General features: G+C 39.8%; 1 protein-coding gene across 2 annotated transcripts; it reads right to left on the reverse strand.

The window, feature by feature from the left end:
- Positions 1 to 442: 442 nt before the first annotated feature.
- Positions 443 to 24,817, reverse strand: Map7d3 (MAP7 domain containing 3). Of its 2 annotated transcripts, none has more exons than XM_034485296.2 (17): positions 24,509 to 24,817; positions 21,416 to 21,508; positions 21,248 to 21,331; positions 20,050 to 20,213; positions 18,072 to 18,180; positions 16,751 to 16,849; positions 12,366 to 13,054; positions 11,534 to 11,658; positions 11,116 to 11,288; positions 9,109 to 9,238; positions 7,572 to 7,710; positions 6,295 to 6,402; positions 5,280 to 5,333; positions 3,854 to 3,941; positions 3,142 to 3,331; positions 1,742 to 1,859; positions 443 to 637 (listed from the first exon to the last, which is right to left on the reverse strand). In XM_034485296.2, the coding sequence occupies exons 1-17, from the start codon at positions 24,774 to 24,776 to the stop codon at positions 605 to 607; spliced, it is 2,664 nt and encodes an 887-aa protein (XP_034341187.2). In that variant the 5' UTR covers positions 24,777 to 24,817; the 3' UTR covers positions 443 to 604. The 2 variants fall into 2 exon arrangements, with proteins under 2 accessions (XP_034341187.2, XP_034341186.2); XM_034485295.2 differs by having other exon boundaries at positions 1,486 to 1,859.
- Between the last annotated feature and the right edge of the window lie 469 nt (positions 24,818 to 25,286).

Here is a 25,286-nt window from a genome sequence, read left to right on the forward strand (position 1 = left end):
TTATATTTTCAGATTCTGGCATTTGGTAGCATCAGCACAGGACAGGGATGAGAGCCGAATTATAAAGGGCACATATGGAAAGGCAGTAGTGTACTGTTATGTAACCTTTGGTGTATATTAGGAACTCTCTGACACAAGTCTTGTGAACACTCCAAACTCCTCATACAATTGATGTTCTCTACATGATCAAACTGTGTTTCTAGTTGTTGAAGCAGTGTCACCATTAACTAAAATAAACTATTTTAGGGTTTTAAATAGATCCCGTCATAGAGACTCATTGACGAATCCCATTGAAGCACACACTCCTGGATAGAAAACCCAAGAAAGAGACAACAGAAATGTTTTTTCAAGGAAAACAGAAACCTTTTTTTTATTTAAAACTCTAGTGATATTAACATTTTCTCAAGGTGACTGTTCGATAGGTTTTTTTTTTTTCGGTCTGTTTTCCTTGTTTTTTTTTTTTTTTTTTTTTTTTTTTTTTTTTTTTTTTTTTTTTTTTTTTTTTTTTTTTTTTTTGACAGGTTATTTTTTTTGCCAGGTTCAAGTATAAAGGAGACAATTTTGAGTCTTGGCCTTGGGAGTTTTCATACAGAATGGAAGATGATCAATCTTCAAAGGCCCCACAGGATTTACACATCTAACCAGGGAAAAAAAGTAAAAAAAAAAAGAAAGAAAAAAAGTAGATTAGGTGCTTATAATGTCATGGGAACTCACCCCTGGCCTCCCTTTGGGGTGACTGACTATTGGACCAAACCCTCTGCATTATGACACCCTGGTGCTATTTTCTAACTGATCACCTCATCAATGCCCAAAGAGCCCACACTGGTTTTGACAAGAGGAGGTATTTTGTAGGGGAGAGGGTAGGTGGGTATGCATGCTATGTTCTAATAGCTCTTTGACTTTTTTTAAAAATAAAGGCCTCACTGAATCTGGGGCTGACTTAGCTTACACTGCCTGGCCAGCAATCCGTAGGGATCTTCCTGTCTCTGCCTCCCCAGTGATGAGATTACACCTGGCTTTTTACATGGGTACTGGGCATCAAACTCAAGCCCCAAAGGCTACCTGGCAACCATCTTCCCAGCCCTGACAACTTTTTGGTTTTTGAGCTGTCCTGGAACTCACTCTGTAGACCAGGCTGGCCTGGAACTCAGAGATCCACCTGCCTCTGCCTCCTAAGTGCTGGGATTAAAGGTGTGCGCCGCCACCACCTGGCTGACAAACTCTTAAAGAGAAGAACAGCCCTTTGGTTTGGGAAATACAGGATGAAAAATAAACTGTAAAGATTTCTCTCTGCCCTCCACTGTACTTGTCTGGCAGCCAGAGGAACAGGAGCTCAGAAAAAAGCCAGATCTTGAAAAGGACTTATATTTTATATGAGGCAGGAGATGCAGGGCATAGAAATTATTATAAAGTCATGTATTCTCTCAAATCTAACTTAATGGAAAAATTTTCAAAAAATTTTCTAGATCATTCCTACAGACTCACCACTCTCTTCTACCTCTCCTCCAAATGCCAGTCTGGAATAGCTGGAAGCAAAGGGATGTTCAAGATTAGTTGCCCTTCCAGCTATGTGAAGGTGGGACAAAACCTTGGTTAAAGGGGCAGAAACGGGTTTGGCTCTTTTCTTATGGTCCAAATGTGCCTGAGGACCTTGGCGAGATAGCTTAGATTCTGTTGGACTTTGTTTGCTGCGACCAGGAGTGGTCTTTAGTGATTCAGTGGTCTGACTAAGGTCTATAACCTTGTCACAAATCCACTCGTGATTGGTGGTGACACTTTGAGTAGGACGGATGGCCGTCCCGCCTTCCTTCATTTTTCTGCTTCTTATTGAGCGGGTAGGTGGTTTTTTAGGTGGTAACCTGGAATGAAATATTGTAGTTAGAATCGTGGTTATTCCAAAACTGCACTTTATCATATAACTTCTGAGAAGTGCCTTGGATATAATAAATCACCTTTCCACATATTAGAATGAGAAGGGCCAAAGGGACCATGTAGATCACAGAACACAGTGCCATTCAAATTGTACCCTAGATATCCTGGAGACATCATGGCACAAGAGCAACTGAGAATACCCAAACCCAGGAACTGCATGTGTATTTGTGCACGCACATGTGCACATCTGCTAAAGATGCCAAAAGGGGGGATACTCTTACCACTTTCTACCTCATTCCTTTCAAACAGGCTCTCTTCTCACTGAACCTGAAGCTAAACTGGCAGCCAGAAAGCCTTAGGGAACCTCCTATCTCTATTTCCTAGATCACAAAACTGGGGCTACAGGTGGGCATGTAGCCACACCTGGCTCTTTGATGCTGGGATTTGAACTCGGCTCCTTATGCTTGCACTATAAGTGTTTTTACCCACCGAACCATCTCTCTAGCTCCCTGCTGCCTTTCTTAAAGTCAGTCAAGGTCACAAGAGGTAACTAGAGAACTGGTGTAAGAGTTGAATGTAGCCCTTTGCTACTGTTCCCAGAACCTAGCCTCTTAGCAGACACAGACACAGACACAGACACAGACACAGACACAGACAGACACAGACACACACACAGACACACACACACACAGACACACACACACACACACAGACACACACACACACACACACACACACACACACACACACTCTAGTGGGCCTCAGAGCTTTATAATCTTTCAGGAAATCATCTGGGCAGTGTTCATTTTCAACAACCAATTCCTACTTTCCCAACTTAACCTCTGAGCCTGCTTACCAATATGTGAAAGAAGTATATGAGTATCAGTCTCCGAGTGGCAGTGAAAATGAAGACAGGTGTCTGTTTTATACACCCAGTAAATGAGTCCACATTTATCATGCAAACACAGCTGGGTCCTCAGGTTTTCCTATGTCCAGTTGATGCTGGGTTAATCTGGGTTTGAATTTGGCAAATAATGTCTAAAGCCTCCGTGTAACTCAGTTTCATTGTCTGTAAAAGACGGGGTGATGCTCTTGGCCCAGAGAGGCTGCTGTGGGCATTATTTTTGTTTCCATTAAGTTGGGTGTTTGACATGTTTAGCGTACGCAAACCAAGTGCTCAATCAATAATTAACGTTGTTCAGGATTCTAAGGATGTCATCTATACTTTCCCCACTTCTGTTTGGATGAATAAGGTGCTAAGAAACTTACTTTGAGCCTTTTCCTTGAATTGTAGAATATTTGGGGTCTTTTTGTTTGACAACTTTCATGTTCCCGTTAAAATATACATTTTTGTCCGTATCAACCTCACCAGTTTCCGCTTGCAAAAACACGAGCTTTTGAGGCTTTATCTTGGCATATTTGTGAAATTTTTTGAGTTTCATAGGTAACATTTTTCCTCCTGGAGAGGAGAGAAGATCGTGAAAGCTGGAACTTCAACAACGAAGACAAGAGAAATCTTTCTGATCCTGGTATGATAGGATGGGGGGTCCCTACCTGAGACTAGATAAGCATTAGTCTGGGCAAAGAGGCCCAGCCTTAGTCTGAGCAGCCTCAACATGTCAGGCCAGTTGAGGGCTACCCAGCATGTGCATTCATTTGCCTGGCTCTTAATTCACTGGTGATGATAGGGAATACATCTTTAAGGAATGTCCTCTTTTCTTTGCTAGTAAGGGCTGATGTGCCAAAGTTTAGCCTTGCTTCCTACCCTTGACCCCCACCCCCAATCTTCCACCTAGACGATTCTGCCTTTGAGTCTGGTTTGACTTCACATGCTCCTGGACTGCCTTCAGCTCTCCCCTCATTCAAAAGCAGGCTCTAAGCACTCTACTCTGTCTGCATTTTCAATAGGCTTCTTAAAGCCGATCCTCTTCCAGTAGTATCACTGTTGGCTCATGTGTGCAACCATGAGGGACAAGCAAACCTGATGAAAACATCTCAAGAGAGTCTTCACTTCCTGTTTCACCTTCATCATCAGCTTCATCATCGGATGAAGAAGATATTTCTGAAACCTGTGGTTAGCAGAGAAAGTCATGATTATATGTATTTAATCATCCTGGTCTAGAATCTTAAAGAAGTAAGAAAAGATTATATTGATGGCAAATTTTTGGCATTTCAAATAGAAGGTTAAAAAAAAAGTATCAATTTCCTTAACTGGCCTCATGACAGGCAGGTGGCCTTAATTTTTTCAGCTAGGGCAACACTTAAAATGAACTGTTTCCTTGAACAAGAGTGCAGGCAAGGCCTCTGGCCCTCACCTCATATTCATTCTCTGCTTAGAATGCTAGTGAAGCCAGTGTGGGAACAGTAAGCAAAGAGCAAGATGAACAGGGGTTTAGAAGTGCCCAGTCATTGAGTTAGCAAAGGCATTTTAAGATTAACTAGTGTGCTCGTGTGCATGCGTGTGTGTGTGTGTGTATGTGTGTGTGTGTGTGTGTGTGTGTGTGTATGTGTTGTTGTTGTTGTTTTATCTATGGATCCAAGGGAATCTGGGTGAGGGCTGGTAGCAGCAAAGTCCGGCTGTAGCTTAAAGTGGGGTAGCAAAAACAACACACTACACTTCTTAGAAACAACATTTCTATCAGACATTTGTCACGTACCTTTATGGTGGGAATAACCAGGACCAGGTATAAAGAGCATCTTGTAACCAGATGTAAATGTCCCAGAATGTAGAGAAAAATGTCTAGAGTGCATGTGCTTCATTAAGAAGACATGTTAGGAGAAGCAAATAGAAAACACATGCAAACAACCAGAGCCAGACAGGGGAAAGGGCTAAATTCATTTCACCAAAAGATATTAAAAGATAGAAACACATACCTCCAAAGAACTTCTACTTAGAGTAGGTAAAAAAAAGCCCGGCAAATAAGTAAGGAAAGCAGGTGACAGAATTGGCAGATTGACACAGAATGGCTAAAGGCTCATCAAAGTGGATGTCTGAGCATTCAGGAAGTATATAAAAAGCATTTAAGTTATCAGATGATGTTTACAACATTAATATTAGGAGCTTCTCCCTAACAGAAAATGATAGTAAAGACAAGGCACAGATTGCGAGAAGACAGCCCCAAACATTCAACAGCAGCAGCAGCAACCACAAAAGTGGGATCTAGAACACTCAAGGAACTATTAAAAAACATAAGAAAAAGACAAACTGATGGAAAGTTTTAGGCAAGAAGACCTAAGCAAGCATTTCACACAACTAGAGTTAGAAAAGCAAGCTCTGGGTTTCTAAGGACCAGCGACACACAAATGAGACACTGGATTTCATTACCAGCAGACTGGTAAAAATGAAGAGATACCAAGAGCAGGAAGCAAGAGGAAATCATATACAATCAGGTGTGAGTGGAGACTACCTCAGAGGTATTCACATCTGTCGTCCTTGTCCACTTCATTATTTCCTCACCCCTCTATTTAAAAGGAAATAAAAATGTAAACGTGAAAGAGATTAAAAAAAAAAACAAAAAAACAAAAAAACAAAAAAAAAAAAACAGTGTCCCTGAAACAATTGATGTCTGTGACTGTGATTGATGTCTGTGACTGTCCTAAAACAAAACCACAGACTTAACGTAAGTCTCGGGGCAGCAGCTGGGTTCCTCTTCTGGTTCTAGTTTCATCTACAAAATGCTGTGAATCACAGCAGTTGTTCTTACTATAACAACACAAACACACCAATGGCAATCCCATGTTCCCCTTTTCACATGCAGGAAAACTTATGTTGGACTAAACACATATCATTGCAAACTAATTAGAACTCTTAGACCATGGCTGCAGCAAACACTAATGAAAACAATGCACTTCAGTGATGCTGTGGTTCCATGGAGATCTTGTTCCTAAACCAACAGAAGACAGAGGAAGGATGTTCTCTAGGGAGGAGTAGGGATTCTCTCAACTGCGTAAGGTGAGGAGAGTTTTGCTCGCTGCCTTGGAGTGACAGAGACCTTGCAGTAGCCCAGCCCAGGCAGGGACTGCATAGAGTTGCATAAAATGAGGCCCTGCCTTATAAACAACCCAAACCTTGGCCGTTCAAAGAGGCCTCCACTTCTTCCCACCATATGTACTGCAAATCCAGCCCAATTTAGAAGAAACTAACTTCCACTAACCTCTGTAAGCCTAGAGTCATTCTGTTAAAGAGAACATTGATCCTACAGGTGTGGTATATTGAGACATTGCTATAATGCCAGCCAGGAGGTACAAGTACCACCAATAAAAGGACAGCCTTTTGTACAGAAGTCAGTTCCTTTGGATAAATAACCACAATGGGCATATAGCTGAGGACTAACACAAACCTGATTCAAGATTTTCAGAAAAAAAATGTCATAACCTGCACCCAACATTAATTAATACAAAGCACACGAAACAGAAAATTACCTTTTTCCTTTCTAATCTTTCTTCCCAATTTTGTAGCATAATTGTTTCCTGTTCCTTCTTTCTCTGCTCAGCACTGTCCTGAGATTTCATCATGGCACTGTCCCCTTTCTAGAAAATTTGTGCAAAAATATCACTTATTTTATTATATCTGAATACAATTTTAGTTGCAAGCCTGGCGAGCATTTATTATTCATTTTCAAAGTCTTGTTTAAAAGCAGATTGAGGTTAATGTGATCTGAAATGTTTCAGACATCAAAATTACCCTTCTGAACATCTGCCTACCTTACTATAAGTAAGCAGTATAAGAGTATAGTATACCGTACTATAAGTATAAGCAGTGGTTCTTAATCTTCCTAATGCTGTGACCCTTTAATATAGTTCCTTGTGTTGTAGCGACCTCCAACCATAAAATTAGTTCATTGCTACTTCAGAACTATAATTTTGCTACTGTTGTAAACTGTAATGTAAATATCTTATGTGCAGGCTATCTGATCTATGACCCCTTCAAAGAGGTGACAACCCACTGATTAAGAACCCCTCTTTTAGGTGATATGTAGGAGGAGCTAAGGTGGGAGGAGTAAGGAGAGGAAGAGGAGTAAGAAAAGGAGGAGGATAAGGAGAGGAGGAGCTAGGAGATGAGAGAGAGAGAGAGAGAGAGAGAGAGAGAGAGAGAGAGAGAGAGAGAAACATGGAGGCAGATGTTCGAGTGTCTCCGCCAGTCAAAGGTAGTTGATATATCTAGGTTGGGTATTGGGTTACACTTCTGATTGTATGGGCATCTTGTTATTGAGCATTACCAAACTTATAAAGCCTTTGATTAACATTTAAAAAATTGTATAAAAGCAAAAAGGAGAAGGGGGTTATGGGATAGGGGTTTTCTAGGGAGGGGAAATGGGGAAAGGGGATGGCATCTGAAATGTAAATAAACTATCCAATAAAAAAAGAACCCCTCTTTAAAAGTACCTGTTTTTGAGTTATTAATATGGCAAAGTTAACTTTCTTACATTTCTTAAAAACTATGGGAAACAGGCATAAAATTTTCCTGCCAAGGTATATATACAAGTTTTTAAGAAGCTTACATGCAACTAGTTCTGATGAGTGATACACTAAAGCTGAAAATATAAATTAGGCTATGGCAATGTGGTTTTTGAAGACCACAATGTAAAACTGCAGCCAGAGAATGCTGTGTCTGCTCAGTGGTCCAGACAGCTACTTTCTAATGTAAATGCAGTTTCTAAACTGGTTCCCTGTGCTGCTAAAATGTCAAGGTCACCAACCTGTAGCTGTTCTGTCTGGTCTTCTGATGAATGAAGAAGTGTTGGATCTTTCTCTTGTTGCTCATCTTTGGGTGGTAAGGATTCTTGTGCTGGGACTTCATCCAGTTTCTCTGCCATAACTTCTGGTTTCCTAGTAATGCTGAGGGTATTAAAATAACTTTAGTATTTTTTAGCTGCTAGTATATATAACTTTCAGGACTATATAAGCATTTATAGTGAAATTGCTTGTGTATAGTAATACAATTTGCATATATGGCAGATTTGCTATGGGTTCTTACTATCCAACAGTTATATAATCTCACCCTTTTTAAATGAGGGAAGCACACCTTTGGGCATACAAAAGGATTTCTAATAAGCACCAGACTACTTTACACACATATGCAAGAGAAAAATAGTCAGCTTTTAATTATTTTAGAGATAGACTCTTTAATATCGTTAGATGTGAACACAACAATCTCACCTAGGGATGACAGGTAATCTGGGGGCAGGTCTAACTGTGTGCCAGTATTCAACGCTTTCAAGCACTAGATTATCTCTGTTTGCATAAGACAAGGAATAATAATTTTCAAGTTAAAATTTCTTTGCTATTCAAAGTATCTTTTTTCCAAGAAATTGTACTTGAAACATTTGCTACTTGGAAATAAAGTCAGTACTATGTTTTGTATACTCAGTGGACAGCACTTTACATTACAAGATACAACATAAAATGTATTTCAAGGTGGAAGAGCAAGAACATTTGAAGTTCAAGTGAACACAGCTGAACTTGAAATTTCTTGTCAGTGGAACAGTATTCTAGGAGTAACTTATTGGCTAAAATGAGACCCTGGCGACATAAGATCAACCTCACTTATCTCTTAATATCTGTCTGTATCTTTCTGTCTCTTGTCTCCCCCCCCTTTGGCCTCTGTCCCTGTCTTTTTGTTCTTCCCATGAAGGTGAATAGAAACACTATGCGGTCATCTAGGTGCTGTTGCTGAGACGGAATCCTGCACATGATTTTGGTTTCTTTTCACATTGTCCTACCACACCTTAATGGTGCAGAATGTGTGGAGACTGAAAAGGATGTGTTTCTGCTCAGTCTGGTACCTTTCTAAGTAGTTTCCATTTTTGCTTTCTCTTTACTCTCTTCTCTCTCTCTCTCTCTCTCTCTCTCTCTCTCTCTCTCTCCCACTCCTCTGCATCGGTTTTTTTGTTGTTGTTTTTTGAGACAGGGTTTCTCTGTGTAGCCCTGGCTGTCCTGGAACTCACTCTGTAGACCAGGCTGGCCTTGAACTCAGAAATCCGCCTGCCTCTGCCTCCCAAGTGCTGGGATTAAAGGTGTGTGCCACCACTACCTTGTCTTCATTCTTTCCTTCCTTCCTTTCTTTCCTTTCTCATCACACTATACTTTCTTTACTTGATTAGAAGACAATGACAAACTTTTCCTCACTGAAGAAAAAATAAATTGCCATTTTGAAACTTTGAATCTGAGGGCGAAACTTTAAAGTTTGAACTTGTACCCAAGGTTCCAGGCTAGAAAGGATTATTGTTTGCTGACCTTTGCTTTATCTCTTCTCTTTGGAGTCTTTCTTTCTCGTTTTTGCCTTTTGGTTCATAAGCAGCATGGTGTACCTGTATCAAAGCTTTCTTGGCCGCTTCACCACTTGGCATAATTTTATGACAAAATTCTAGTTTAAAGAAACATGTCAAACAGTTGATTAGAGGACCTCCTATTTCCTCTCAATCCCACAAAGAAGTAAATAAAATCCCCCCTCAACATTAAAAAGTATATGAACACAGATTGTCTTAGGCTTTCCATTGCTGTAAAGAGACAACATTTAATTGGGGCTGGGTTACAGGTTCAGAAGTTTATGGTGGGAGCATGGCAGTGTCCAGGCAGGCTTGGTGCAGGAGGAGGAGCTGAGAGTTCTGCATCATGATACTACTGCAGCCAAGAGACTTTCTCACGGGCAGCTAGGAGAGTCTCTTCCCCACTGGGCAGAGCCTGAACATAGGACCTCAAAGCCCACTTACACAGTGACACACTTCCTCCAACAAGGCCACACCAATTCCCAGGAGGCCACACCTCCTTTTTTTTAAAGATTCATTCATTTATTTATTTTATGTATATACTATGTCTTCAGACACACAAGAAGAGGGCATCAGATCCCATTACAGATGGTTGTGAGCCACCATGTGGTTGCTGGGAATTGAACTCAGGACCTTAGGAAGAGCAGTCAGTGCTCTTAACCACTGAGCCATCGCTCCAGCCCCAAGGCCACACCTCCTAATAGTGTCATTTCCTATGGGTCAAGCTCACTCAAACCATCACACAGATCAAAATTATTCAAATGCTAATTAGGGAAATTGTTCAAACCCTACCTCCTCTCTAACAATACAATTAGCAAGTTGTCTCTGTTAAACAAGTGCATATTCAAATATACAGAAAGCAATGGTGTGTTTCTAGTTTGGTTTAACTGTTTAGAGACAGGTCAATCAAGAACTCTATGAGGAAAGATTAAAATATGCTGAAGTCAAGTTTACCTGTGATCTAAATAAGAAGTAAAAATCTTAAATAACCAAACAGATAACATCTGACATATGTGTGGAATTTGCAATTATTTTTATTGCTGTGTGCCTAAACTTTGACAACTTTCGATATACATGTGATTATCATACAGTGGCTAGCTGCAGGTAACAAAAGAAGCCAAGACCATCAGTAAAATAAGGCATATTTTAATATATAAATATATATTAAATATATCTCTATATCTCAAATATATTTATATATTTTATATATTTATATATTTACATATAGTTTCAGATGGAGTCTCACTACTTGCTTTATTCTGGTTATACTAGAACTTACTCTGTAGGTTAGGCAGCCAAAAATTCATAGATCCACTGGAATTTCTCATAAAAACCAAATACTGCCAAGTAGTATTGGCAGGTATAAAAATGCATGTGAGCCAGGCAGTGGTGGCGCACGCCTTTAATCCCAGCACTTGGGAGGCAGAGGCAGGCGGATTTCTAAGTTCGAGGCCAGCCTGGTCTACAGAGTGAGTTCCAGGACAGCCAGGCCTACTCGAAAACCAAAAAAAAAATAAAAAATAAAAAATAAAAAAAATAAAAAAAATGCATATGATAGGCAAAGTAACAGGGTATACTTCAGGAACAAAGATACAGTGTAAGTTAGCACACGTCACATATCATGTATGTACATGGAAACTAGCTTACATCTGATAAAAAGTATTCATCCACTGGTAGCTGAGTGAACCCCCAAGAAAAAGCCAATATCTGAACTGGTAGGGGCCACAAGAATAATATACCAACCCTGTCATTTACTTATATTTTTAACAATTGTTCCAAAAATAAAATTTCCAAACAGAGGGATGGATAAGCAAGCAGAGAAGAAGCACTCCAGGGGACCAGGGCTTGGTTAATTCTCTTTAAACAAAAGACTACTCTCCAAAGTCCTGTTAACTAGAGAATAAAATTATGATGATTCAAGTCCTTCATAATTTTTCTGTGTTGCTAAAATAAATTCTTTAGGGAAAAAATTTACCTTTTTTGATCATATGCTTTTGGATGGTTTCTTTTTTTGTTGCTATTACACCTAATGCATTTGGCACATACAGGATGTTCTGAACTGGGGTTATTTTATATGACAAAGAAGTCTTCGTTGATAATCTTGCTGAGACTGGTAGAGGAGATGGAGGTCGTATCTTCCGATTCTGCCTGCAGTGCAAAAGAAACAAACGCATGTGGATTACTTTTCAGTTTATAATTTTATTCAATGCACTACTTGGACACTACAAGGAAATGTTTACTGGAGAATTTTATAGAACAAAGTAAAACCTACTTCATTTTTCTCATTTGCAATTGTTTACCTTGTACAGTATATTATTCCATGTAGGAAATGTCAATATAACCTTTGTTTCAGTAAAATTCCTATAAAAAGTAACTGCAAATAGGTTACTTACATAGCCTTTAAGGGAGAAGGTGGGCGCCATACAAGGGCAGGAGATGATGGCCATCTGTAACATGGTATGTGGCATGGTGATTGTTTCCTGATGGTGTTTATGTTTCTTTTGTCCATTTCTGGGTTCTGAACATACCAATTCAATAAGACAAAAAAAAAAAATTACTAGCAATTGTTATACTACACCTATCTTTTCATAAGAAAATATTCTGAATAAAATAGTTTCATGGTTCCTGAAGTCTCCAATTTTCTTTGAATTCACAAAAATTAGATACTTCTTGTTTTCTAGATTAAGAGGTTACGCAATGCAAGTATATTACAGAAATACATTTTTAAAATCTACTTTGGGGGCTGGAGAGATGGCTTAGCAGTTAAGAGCATTGGCTGTTCTTCCAGAGGTCCTGAGTTCAATTCCCAGCAACCATACAGTGTCTCCCAACCATCTGTAATGGGATTTAATGTACTCTTTTGGTGTGTCTGAAGACAGCAGCAGTATATTTATAAACATAAAAGAAATAAAAATCTATCTTAAAACATCTACTTCAAATCCAATTCAATTTTAAAACTTCACTGAATGGTCCAGAACATTCTTCAAAAATGTTTTTCCTCAAAGTATGGCAACATTTCACATTAACTGCTTAACAAACCTCTGGAGAGTCCTTTTAGCTTTGGGGGATGTTTTCAAGTCTTAGAAGGCATTGTCCCACTTGCCTATGGCGAAACTCACCATTCCTTCAAGAAGTGCCACCACAGTCACCACAGGTGATGCCTTAATGTTTGCCTAGGCTGTGCTTTGCACACTCCCCTTGCTAAGACTGTTCTTACACACTCACCTTTGGTGATCCTTCAACATTCGCCTCAGGGTGTTCTTTCACACTTGCTTCAAGGTGTGATTCTCCACTGACCTGAAGAGATGCTTCTGTTTTTCTCTCTGAGGCCACTTTCATACTTCTTGAGTTCATACTTAATTCAGGTAAGTTATCCATGCTTGTTTCAAGTGAGGTATTAATGCTGACAATAGGAGATATTTCCAAGCTCACAAAGGAGGATGATTCTGTACTCATTGAAGGGGATGAATCCTCATTCACTGTGGGGGATGGTTCAACACTTGAAGAGGTATCCACACTCACTAAGGGGAATTTTTCAACATTTGCTTTAGGGTGTTTTGCTATGTTCTCATCAGAAGGTACTTTGGTATCCACCTTGTTGGAACCGTCCACTTTAACTTTAGAGATGTCCTCTGTGTTTTGAGGTGTTACCTCCACAGCAGCTTCAGTTGGTTCTTCCAACTTTGTTGGAGAGGGTACTTCAACTGTTATTTTGGGTGGGATTTCTATATTCCCCATTTCTAGTCCTTCCACATCTCCCTTGAGAGGAGTTCCTAGTTTCTTTGTGGGTGTTATTTCTAATTTTGCTGCAAATGGCGTTTTCGCTGATGTTTTACGGAACATAGCAGAAGACTTTAGCTCATCACTAGTAAACATTGGTACAGAAACATAGCGGAAAAAGTATTTGGTTGTGCCTATAAGTGAATGAGGACACAGTAAATTTCATATAGAGGTAGTAATTTGACTAGGTAAAAACACTCTGCATACACAGTATGAACACAGTATGAACAGAGAAAAGTGGCTGTTTAATATGAAATTATAGGAATTTCACACAAAATAGGAATTGTTATAGACATAGACTGGATCATCAAAATGTATTATTATAGAAGCAGCATCTACAGAATTTCTGTAATATCAGTGGTTTACTACAAATGAAAATAAGCTGATCTATAAAGTGGACACTTGTAGCAAAACATTTCTATTTGAATCATATTGCATTTCAAAATCTCTGCCACATTTTAGAAAAGATTTATTTTTATTTTATGTGCATGAGCATTGTAGGATAGTTGACCACACTGTGAATACTGAGATTGAGTTATTTACCAAAAAACTCTGTTTCTATTTTTTGGGGGGGGGTGTGGTTCAAGACAGGGTTTCTCTGTGTAGCCCTGGCTGTCCTGGAACTCACTCTGTAGACCAGGCTGGCCTCGAACTCAGAAATCCACCTGCCTCTGCCTCCCAAGTGCTGGGATTAAAGGTGTGCGCCACCACTGCCCAGCAAAAACTCTGTTTCTAGTTGTGGTCTTGCCTAGTCCTTAGCATAAACCTTTAATCCCAAACAATGAAAGTAAAGCTAGTTTGTAGAAGGAAATAGCAAAGTTTGAACATGATGTCTAGTTGAGTGACAGACAAAGTGACAAATCAGAGAAATATTTGACAGGATACTATGTGTCCAACTTTCATGAGAGAGGAAAGGGAAGCTACTAGAGAACATTGCAGAGAAAGGAGGCAGTTTTACTAGAACAGTTGGACAGAGGCAGGTTGCAGAGAGAGAGAACAGGCTAGATACAGGTGAAGACAGAATGAGAAGGAGCCAGAAGATTAGAAAAGATTGCTAAAGTTAGTATGAGGCCAAGCAGAGCAATTCGGGAGAGGCTGAGAGAAAGAAGACAGATGAAATCAGTCAGCTTGGAGAGAGACTTTGAGCCAGAACACTGAGTTGAACTAGCCAGCTAGAGCTCAGAAAGAACTGGGAAGGGATGAGCTTATTCAGCAACATGTCTGAGTCTGAAAACATTCTGGGTCTAGGTAAGATTGTATGGAAGCTAGAAACTTCCAGGATAGGCCTAGGTTACCAGACTGAGGCAGTAAGCTACTACAATTACTTGAGGTAAATTAAAGATACATTTACACATGAGTGTTTGCCTGTGGGGTGTGTGTGTACATACACATACATGCCTGGTACCCTCAAAGGCTAGAAGAGGATGTTGGATTCCCTGGAAGTGGAGTGTGGAGTTACAGACAGTTGTGAACTCCCATGTGGGTGTTGGGAACCAAACCTATGTCCTTTTTTTTTTTTTAAAGATTTTATTTATTTATTTTACATATATGAGTACACTGTAGTTGTCTTCAGGCAAGCCAGAAGAGGGCATCAGATCTAATTGCAGATGGTTGTGAGCCACCATGTGGTTGCTGGGAATTGAATTCAGGACCTCTGGAAGAGCAGTCAGTGCTCTTAACCACTGAGCCATCTCTCCAGCCCCCTATGTCCTCTTAAGAGAACAAAAATGTTAACTGCCAAGTCAGGCTTAGATATCTCAGATGAACATCTGTAACACTGCATACTTGGTTGTTTTAGAATAGAATTAATAAAGAACATTTTCTCATTCATACTAAAAACTGCATTAAAATGGGACATGAGTCCAGACACAAACATTCATTTAGAAGCTTGACACACAAATGCAAGAATGATCACTAACAATAGAACTGTCACACTTCTGCACTAAACTGTTGGATAGCTTTAGAAGGGGAAAACGCCACCACATACTACAAGAACTCTAAGGAAGGAAGGCATGCAGGATATATCAGAACTATTTCCCACCCTATGTCTCTATAACAGAACTCACAGATGGAGATAAAGATTGTCTCTAACAAATCAGCGTTCACAGATAAGACAGATATATTGACCATGTCCACTGACAAAAATTCACTGCCAAATATGACCTGGGATCAAATAAAACTCTCTTGTTAAAAGTGATTTTTTTTTTAAATCAATATTTTGTTCCAGTAATCTTTATATTTATAAAGATCCCTCGAACAAATTGCATTTCTTTCCAAAGGATTTAACCTGAATCAATTCACTAAAGTCTTGTGTAGTAGGGTGAATCATGTATACTGGTTACTTTTTATTGTCAACTTGACAGAAACTGGAAACACCTGTGAAGATGGACCTTCCATTAAATAATCACCTCCATCAGACTAGCCTGTGGGCATGTATGTCTGTGGGACATTTTCTTGATTGCAGTTGATGTAGGGTTTGTTCTCCATAAGAAATGTATCTGAGCAAGCCAGAGGGGAACAAGCCAGGAAGCAGTATTTCTTTATGGTTCCTGCTTCAAGATCCTGCCTGAGTTCCTGCCTTGGCTTCCTTCAGTGTTGGGATCCAAGCTGTAAATCAAACAAACCCTTTCTTCCCTAAGATGCTTTTGGTCAGTGTTTTTTCATAGTATCAGAGAAGCAAAGTTGAATAGGATAACACAATACAAGAGGTACATGAAAGGGACATGGTAGGGGGAGAAAAGCTGTCAGAAAGAAATCGCTTTAAAACTAGGCAAGGGAGCTGATGCCTGCAGTATCAGCTCTCAGGAGGCTGAGACAGGAGGATTGCTATGAGATTAAGGCCATTCTGGACTATGTGAGGGCTACAGTGTGAGATCCTGTCAAAAACAAACAACAACAAAAACAGAGGCAGAGGGGTGAAGATGGGGGAGAGTGATGGGAGTGGCTTCCTGATGGCTGAGGTGGTAAAGACTTTGCCACTAAGCAGCCTAAGGACTTGCTTTCAGTCCTTGGAACCTACATGGCAGAGAGAACTGACTCGCACAAATTGCCCGCTCACTGCCATACACATGTATACATACATGCTTACACACAATCACTAAATAAACCCCAAAATGAAGAGAACTTAAAGAAATATTTCAGTAATAATTATGATTCTTGTATAAAAATCAGCAGTAAAACCATTAAGGCAACAGAGTAAAGCTTTTTAAGAATGAAGCCAGTAATTTATAATTTTCAAATGAAAACTTATTTCTTCAGCTTTACTCTAGACTCTGTCATATGAGTATATGCCAGGAAATTTTCACCACATGAAAAGGAAAGATAAGATATTTTACTCTTACCATAGTCTTTGCAGTTTCTTAAATGACATTTTAAAAAAAGTTTCTTCAGTTTTGAGACTATAGGATAATCATTTCTTCCTCCCCTCTACTCCCTCCAAACCTTCCCATATACCCCTCCCCTTCCTTGTTCTTTTTCAGATCCATGAGCTCTCTTTTGACTACTTGTTGGGACATGCATATATACATGTCCTAAATATAACCTGCTCAGTTTGTATCTTACTCATATGCATGTTTTCTTGAACAACTTATTTTATATATGTGAGTACACTGTAGTTGTCTTCAGACACCCCATAAGAGGGCATCAGATTTCATTACAGATGGTTGCCAGTCACCATGTGGTTGCTGGGAATTGAACTCAGGAGACCTCCGGAAGAACAGTCAGAGCCATCTCTCCAATTCCTCTTGCACAACTTTTTAAGCAACATAAAGCTAAGTTAAACACTTCTTTAAACCAGTGTTTAAGATCTATGCTTAGAAATAACTGCTCACCAGGTGTGTCGTTCACGTTCACTTGTTGTGTATAACCACCATGATGTAATCGGTTATCTTTTCTACTCAGAGAGGAGCTTCGTTTATTTTCTGGTTTTCCTAAACACCAAGTGCAAAGGAATATTACTTTTCTAGAAACTACTTAAGATTTCAGGAGCAACTCATTTTGTTAAGCAGTTTAAAAATCTTTTCAAATCTTGCTTCAGATAATTTATTTAACTTCAAATATTATGTAGCTTACAACCCCAAACTTTAGAATTATTTGCTTATTATCTTATTTGAAGTGACAATAAAGTTACTTAGAAAATGATGAAGTGGTGGTGCACGCCTTTAATCCCAGCACTTGGGAGGCAGAGGCAGGCGGATTTCTGAGTTTGAGGCCAGCCTGGTCTACAGAGGGAGCTCCAGGACAGCCAGGACTACACAAAGAAACCTTGTCTCAAAACAAAACAAAGATTATAAAAATTTAATATGGAAAATATCTAATTTTGACAGCAGCAATCTTCCTAAATTAAGAAAATATAACCTTTAATAAAACCATCCATGATGATGTCTAACAATAATGGATAATTTAACTATGACTATTTTTTAACAAAAAAAAACCCTTATATTTACTATAGATGTCACAAAGTAACAAAATTATAAGAGAAAACAATTGGCTTTGTGTGAATACTTCCCATTTTGTCTGACATATTCTAGCTTAGGATACTGAAGGGTAGTCATTTAAACAAGAATTCTTTTTTCTTTGAGACTTGTAAAATAAAGTACACATTAACACTCTTATGGCAAGTGAAAATTCTTTGGATCAATAATGTGATGACCATAGGTGTAAGCCCATGTAAATCAGTCAAGGCACACACTTTCTCAGCAGCACACTTCAGGAAATAAGAGTCAAGAGCTCTTACGAATCAGCCACTGCCGTTGTAGTGCTAGAATTGGGAGTTTATACTACCACAGCTGAATTATTTTTAAGCGGATTCAAGGGAGCAAACTCAGGTCCTAGAGCAAGGCAAGTGCTTTTACTGACTGAGCTCGTTCTCCAGCCTTGCACTTAGTTTATTGAAAACAACAAAAACAAAACCAATTTAAGTATTCATCATTTTTGCACTTAATGTAAATTTAAATAAAGTTTAGTGTATTTTGAATTAACATCCATTATAAAATCTGATTGGTTCTGATTTGGCAGGTGATATAAGTTTGCTCTGTATCATGCTTTCATTTAGGACTTGAAAATAGTTCATGCTGCATACAGCCTTCTACGAATAACTGACAGTGAACAATGGATACTAACAAATTTAAATTTAACAACTATATTACTTACCAGATTTGTCATTATTCATCGCACCGCCCTCCCACGACCACCTTTTCTGTCGTTGATCAATACGATTGCATCGCTCCATTGTACGAGACACAACAGCCTTGAATTTTTCCTATTTAAAACAAAATTCCATACCATTTTATACAGTTATTAGAATACCACAATTTAAAGTCATGGTTTAAATTGTGTCTTTCTTTCTTTTTTTTTTAAAGATTTATTTATTTATTTTATGTATATATGAGTACACTGTAGCTGTCTTCAGACACACCAGAAGAGATATCAGACCCCATTGCAGATGGTTGTGAGCCACCATGTGGTTGCTGGGAATTGAACTCAGGATCTCTGGAAGAGCAGTCAGTGCTGTTAACCACTGAGCCATCTCTCCAGCCCCCTAAATTGTTTCTAAAACTAACTCCATCACCACATTTCTTTTTCAAGTTGGTAAAAGTTTAAAACACTTGGAGGCAAGTTTCAATTTAATTAATGAATATCTGTGCTATTCCTCATTTTTATTTTCTGGCTGCTATGTCAAGGAATTGATGATGTTTCTTTTCTCACTTTTATCATTAGAAAACTTGGAGCCAAGGTTCTGAAGCAACTGGACAAAGACTGGGTGGTGTCCTTTCTTGTGCATACTGATCAGTGTTCTACATCACTGTTTGCTTCCCTCAATTTTTTTTTTTTTTTTTTGTTTTTTAGAGACAGGGTTTCTCTGTATAGCCTTTGGCTGTCCTGGAACTCACTCTGTAGACCAGGCTGGCCTCGAACTCAGAAATCCACCTGCCTCTGCCTCCCAAGTGCTGGGATTAAAGGCGTGCGCCACCACCGCCTGGCCGCTTCCCTCAATTTTCATTTGTTTGATTCCTTTAACCATTTATTTTACCGTTTGGGATGATATATTTTGTAATTGCCTTATCTTTTGTGGAAAGATGGAGGAAAAGGTAACATGCCCAGAAGTCAAAGCTATTTATCTATGATGTTCATATCTATTACAGCTTAAATCCTGGTGCTACGGAAGAGTTGTTTTTATGGCAAGCAATGTGTTTCTATTGACCTCACCTGCAACCTGAAATGGTCAAGATAACAGCCACACAAATCACATGTGTGATAGAACAAGTATCTGTTTAGCAATGAGTTCTTTGCTCTGGGGTGTATTATCCCTATATTATAATATACCATGGATTATGTTCCAGTGAGAAAAATCAACTTTAGGGCCAGGGGTTTTCTGTTACCTAACAGCAACTGTTAGATAACAACAGCACCTTTATAGTATCCTCCTGTTCCTCTTAGGCCAAAGAGAAACATATTAGTGTCCTTACAATGTCCATGGACTAGGCTTTGCCTGTGCTTAGCCCCCACTAGTTCTTCAGTGTTGAATTTCTTTAGCCTTTCTTTTTTCCTGCCATGTCTCTGGTTCCCTTTCTGTCTACACTGACATTTGCTTCTGTTCTGTTTTCTCTCTTAACTTCCCCTTTTACTACGCTGGAATGGTCTTGGACAGATGTTGTCCACCAGGGACACTCACTCACTCACTCACTCACTCACTCACTCTGTATTGTTTCCTAATTTATGTTTGTTGCTTCTCAAACTGTCTTTAATGGTTCATATTCTCTCAGGGAGTCACGAGATCGGGTAAGTTGGGAGAAATCAGCCTACTAGACCGGATCTATCAGAGAGGTGGGGTGCTGGGTTGGTGTCTTTCTACAGGTGATTGAGGATAGTTCTGAGCCAAACCCAAACCAATGTATACTGTGAGTTGCATTCTGAAGGCCAACGGGGCTCAGTGTCTGAACCTTCAAGCTTCCTCTTTCCTGAAGTTATGTTTAAGGACCTGGGCTGAGGATGAGGAAACTCTAAGAAAATAGTAAGAGGTGAGATTTTCCCCTTCCTTTCTACAGGGTCAGTAAACAGAAAATAACTAAACAATATTTCAAATGTACATGACACCAACACTAAATGGACAGACTCTAACATGGCATACTTTGTCTTCCGCCTGCTTCTGTTTTCTTTTTTCTTCTGCAGATGCTCGTCTTCGTTCGTCCTTTTCCTTTTGTTCCTTCAACTTGCGGTGTTTTTCTTCCAACTGTTTTTCGTACTGCAGCTTCGCCTTCTGTTCTTTCTCAAGTAATTGTTTTTCCTTGTTGGCTGAAATGTTCCAAGCACATTTTCATGGTGTTAAAGCCAAAAAAAGTTTTCCACATTATATACATAGAAAGAAAAAGATGTTACCTTGTCTTCTTTCATTCTTAAGATAACATAAGCTGGTCTACTAAATAACATGTACAGTTCATGTGTGTGTAGACATATTTGGGCCCTGAAGAACCATGTTTCACAAGGTGTTCACTAAATGGTCAAGAACTGGCATGCTGCGCTGAAGAGATGGCTCGGCTGTTAAGAGCACTGAATGCTTTTCCAGAGGTCTTGAGTTCGATTCCCAGCAACCACATGGTGGCTCACAACCATCTGTAATGGGATCTGATACCCTCTTCTGGTGTGTCTGAAGACAGCTACAGTGTACTCATATGCATTAAATAAATAAAATCCTTAAAAAAAAAAAACTGGCATGCCTAAGCCAGATGACCCTTGGCTGATCCTAACTAAAATTCCAAAGAAGGAAGACATGTTTTCTTGTGTTATGTGAATAGACTTCAAAGTCTACCCAATGATGGAAGAGTTTGTTTTACTAGTCATATTTTCTGACTGAAACCAGAGGATTCATACCTATGCAGTCATAAAATGTTCTTCCTAACACATGACTATCTCTCCCACTACCATGAATTTTATTCCACTTGAATAAATTTGAGCATTTGTCAGTTGATTTAGATCAAAGAAGAAATACATATAGTTGCAAAGCCTGCACCCAAGTTGGAGAAAGTTTTAATTTATACCAAGTCCCATTTTTACTGAAATCCCAATCTGCTTGTTTCCACCACTGTCAAAGAAAGTCCCAGAATTCAATTTCCAATGACTGAAGCTAACTTAAACCACTCCTTCAACAATTAAATAAATTGGTTACAGGTTCTTCAGGAGCCTTCTTGGTGTTTTAGTAAATAGACTTAATTTAAATATTTTATGTAATAAAAATTATAACCTATCATATAAGTAGATTAAGCAAAGTGACTAAAGCCAAGTCAGAAAAATATGAGCTATCCGTAGCTAGCACTGTCTAACATGCATACCTTCTTGCTGACGTTTCCGTTCTTCTCTACGTTCTTTGGCTAGCTGCTGTTTGACATCATTTTTAAGGACAGAACCATCTAAGACTACAAAAGAATAATTACCCATTAGTATGACATCAGATTTTAAAGCTACAGCACTGATATATCAGAATATCATTGAAAGTATACCAGGTGGACATGATGATCTTTTATTTGCAACTGCAGAAGAATCCATACCACGTTTACGGCGCCTTTCTTCAGCTAGTTCTTGCGCCATGGCAACTAAAACACAAGGACATAAGGAAAAAGCCTGAGATCTTAACAGCCAATATAAGGACTGCAATCCATAACCTAACCATTTGTCATTGATGTTAAAAGATTGGACCATTTCTATGAAGTAAAGATTACTGCTTAATCTTGGTCAATAACAAAAAGATTGGCTAAGAAGTTATTCATGTTCAACAATACTTTAATAACGACTTGAAATTGTATGGTATTTGTCGACATCAAGAAAATTCCAGTTGTGAATAGCAGTGGCAGCACAAGAACAGGTAGAGAAGTTAACTTAGTGATGGATGGCTTTTTAAAATACTTGAGTTGAGATGCAGGCAGTAGTGGCGCACACCTTTAGTCCCAGCACTTGGGAGACAGAGGCTGGTGGATCTCTGAGTTCAAGGCCAGCCTGGTCTACTGAGCAAGTTCCAGGATGGCCAGGGCTGTTGTTACATAGAGAAACCCTGTCTTGAAAACTACAACATAAAATATGTCAGACAAGATACTACAAACCAAGTATTTTTAAAAAGAATTTGTATGAAAAAAAGTTTTGTCAAGATAAAAAATTAAGAATTTGGGCTGGATTTGATTAACATTTTTAAAAAAAATGTATAAAAGCAAAAAGAAAAAGGGGGCATGGGAAAGGGGTTTTCTAGGGAGGGGAAATGGGGAAAGGGGATGGCATCTGAAATGTAAATAAAGTATATAAAAAAAAGAATTTGGGCTGGAGAAGTGACTCGGGTATGGGCACTCAATGCTCTTGAAGAGGACTCCGGTTCAGTTGTCTGCATAGACTTGGGATTTCCAGTTCCAGGGGCCCTGAGGCCCTCTTTTGCATACATGCAGGCAGAAACATTCATACACATAAAATAAAAATCTTTTTAAAAAGTAAGAATGTATAGACACAAATCTAGAAGCAAAGTATTAACAGGCAGATACTCTGAGATGGAGTTAAATACTACAAGACAATACCAGGTTACTCTCTAGGCTGGTTATACACTAGCTGCCTGAATCATTTTCAGGACAAGCCTGAACCTTCCCTCTGGGTGTGGGGCTCAAGCACTTAAAACTGTTTAAAAAGTAGCTCATTCTCTCTCTTTTTATGGTGATGGGGATTGAACTCAGGGCCTCTATTATGCTAAGCAATGTGCCCTTCCCCCATGGAGCCTCCATGATTTCAGCACCCCCAAGGCTCTATTCTGATGCATTATGAAGATGCTAGGACAGCCAGTATTTTAAAAGTATTTTAAAAGTAAGGCAAATAAATATAAATTATATATATTATATGTATATATGTTTATATATTATATATTATATATGTTTATACATATATAATATATAAATAAATAAAATCTTCTGTCAACATACAGGAAATTGATAAGCACACATTAGTAAAATGACTTGTAAATCGAGGCAAGGAACCAAAATAAGATGATGTGCATTAGGGTGAATTAGAGAGGATTCCTGAACCTTGAATTCCATGGTTGGTTGTATCTAAAATTCCCCTCAATCCTGGGCAAGAGCTTGGAGAACACTGTTTTTACTTTTGTGCAAAAGCACAGCAAATATATCCCTAGGTCATACCACATTAGTCTGGTTATTGACTATCAAGACACAACAGTTCAAGACAGATAGTTCAAATAGTTAAGGACTAGAGGGACTGCCCTAGTGCTCACAGAATGAATGGGACTAGGAATGTTGGCTTGCATGGGGGAAGGGCTACCCGGGTTCATTTTAAGGGGTAACCACTGCAGAAAAGGAAAAGGATTTGCTTGTAAGTCCTAGGGAGCAAACAGCTTAGATAAACTATGACCTAGTTAAATTTAAAGATTAGATTCTTCTGTCTCACTTCCTATTTTACTACTGGTATTTTGTGGCACACATTACTTCTGTTCTCTAAAAAAGAATACATAGTTTTTACATTTCTCCTCTGCTCGAAGAACAATTTGATAACAGGAGAACAAACAGCTACTGAAAGATAAAGGCTGGTGGGAAAGGGCGAAAATCTTTGTGTCCAGCCGCCATTGTTAGGGAAGAGCACCCTTTCCAGACGACTGCACCATTCTAAATAGTAACACAAATATCAGGCTGCCCAACAGGACACACCTTCAAGCTGTAGAAGCGGCTCAGGATTTCTGAGTCTGGGATTCTGGTTGCTAGACTAACTTAAAACCCATTAAGTGAATATATGTACATCTAATTACAATGTTAAACTCCCTAAGGATTTAGATAGCAATCAAAATCATTTTATTCACAGGCATATCTGGGGAAACTAGTCTTGTCAGCAAGCAGAAAGCAACCAGCAAGAAATACCTCCTCAAACAATTTCCTGAATTAAATAGGTGCTGCCAAAATTGTTAAGATTAACACACCCCACCATCCTTTTTTTCTCCCCAGACGGAAAAAGTTTTGATTATAGGACCTGTTGAGGAAAAAGTATTGCTAGGTGCGAATTCTCATTTAGTTCAGTCATAGAAGGCCAACTTTGCAAAGTCAAGTCTCTTCCCAACTTTCTAAGCCCTAAGTGCCAGTTCCTTCTTTCCTCGACCTTGACCTGGAAAACGCCAACACCTTGGGATGCAGGGAAAACCCAAACTTTCCGATCCTGGCAGGGCAACCCCAAGTGTCGATGTGCCTAGCACCGGCCAGCGCCCACTCATCCCTGAGCTTTCCCGCAGTTGCTCCGGTGCCACTGGTCCCCGACGCAGACCGGGCTGAAGTTAGGGTTTGGTGGCGCCCGCCCTCCCGCCAGCCCGCCCGGCAGTGGTCTTTGGACCGTTGACAACACTGGCCAATGGTTTCCCCTTCATACCCTGGTCCTCTGATCTCTCTTGCCCCAGCCCTAAGGTGTTCAGAGAGATGAGGGGTATCACAGACCAGGCAGGACGAGGAAGACTCCCCACAGAAAAGTTGCCGAGCCCCGCTACTCTGCTGGTTCCTGGAGCTACATCAACCCCACTGCCTATGAGGGTCCCTCTCCCCCCGGGAGGAATGCTCCATCGCACTCACCTATGCGTTCACGTAGACCCCGCAAAGGTATGCTGTTACTGGTACCAGCAAAAGTGGGGTCCGCCATCTTCAGAGAGAAGTTGGGAACCACTGGAGGTTCTTGGGCGGCAGGGCGCAGGCGCCGCTTCTGCCTTGGCCTCCGCCGGGGCTGGGACCCGGGGGGGCGGGGCTGGGACCCCGGGGGGCGAGGCTGGGACCCCGGGGGGCGGGGTAGGGCGGGGCTCGGGTAGGCCCCGCTCTTCCCACATATCTTCAATATAGGTAACATTAGCTCTCACGCCATGTCGCTAGACTGACTAGAAAGCTACTGACTTTGCCTGAGGAAAGCCTTTCTTGAATTGGAGGCTCTATTATGATGCATTCTGGGCACCAGCCAATCAGCTGTCCACTTAGCCATTAAAGGTTCTTTTCCTTTTATTACCTCTACTTAGGGAATGCTGCAACATTCCATAGTTCCCCATCCATAAGTTCAGTTAACACCCATTTGCCAAGCATCTTCCTGTACTATATGAGTTTATTACCTTTGAAGCAGTACATGAAAAGCCAAGTTTGGGGATAGAGGATGTGAGGGGGGAATAGATGATGGTTATGGGAAGGTAGTTATTGTTGAGAAAGGAGCAGGAGCCTCTTTATAGGATAAACACTTGAATGAGTTCTCTTGAGTCTTCAAGTGATATGGGAGCTCTAAACTGAAGCACCTGATAGTGATTACCCATCTTTTACTCTGTACGGTGACACCACTTGCAGTAATACATAAACTTATTAGTCCCCAACTACC

This window comes from Arvicanthis niloticus, chromosome X, assembly GCF_011762505.2.
Source record: "Arvicanthis niloticus isolate mArvNil1 chromosome X, mArvNil1.pat.X, whole genome shotgun sequence".
Classification (NCBI taxonomy): Eukaryota; Metazoa; Chordata; class Mammalia; order Rodentia; family Muridae; genus Arvicanthis; species Arvicanthis niloticus.

What these genes read in the sequence shown, in the direction of transcription:
- Map7d3 (XM_034485295.2), bottom strand. Translation starts at nt 24,776, where the DNA reads ATGTTACCTATATTGAAGATATGTGGGAAGAGCGGGGCCTACCCGAGC. An exon ending in ACGGAAACGTCAGCAAGAAG is followed by an intron (nt 20,214 to 21,247) that starts GTATGCATGTTA and finishes GGAACATTTCAG; the next exon opens with CCAACAAGGAAAAACAATTA. An exon ending in CCTTCTCCCTTAAAGGCTAT is followed by an intron (nt 11,289 to 11,533) that starts GTAAGTAACCTA and finishes TTTGCACTGCAG; the next exon opens with GCAGAATCGGAAGATACGAC.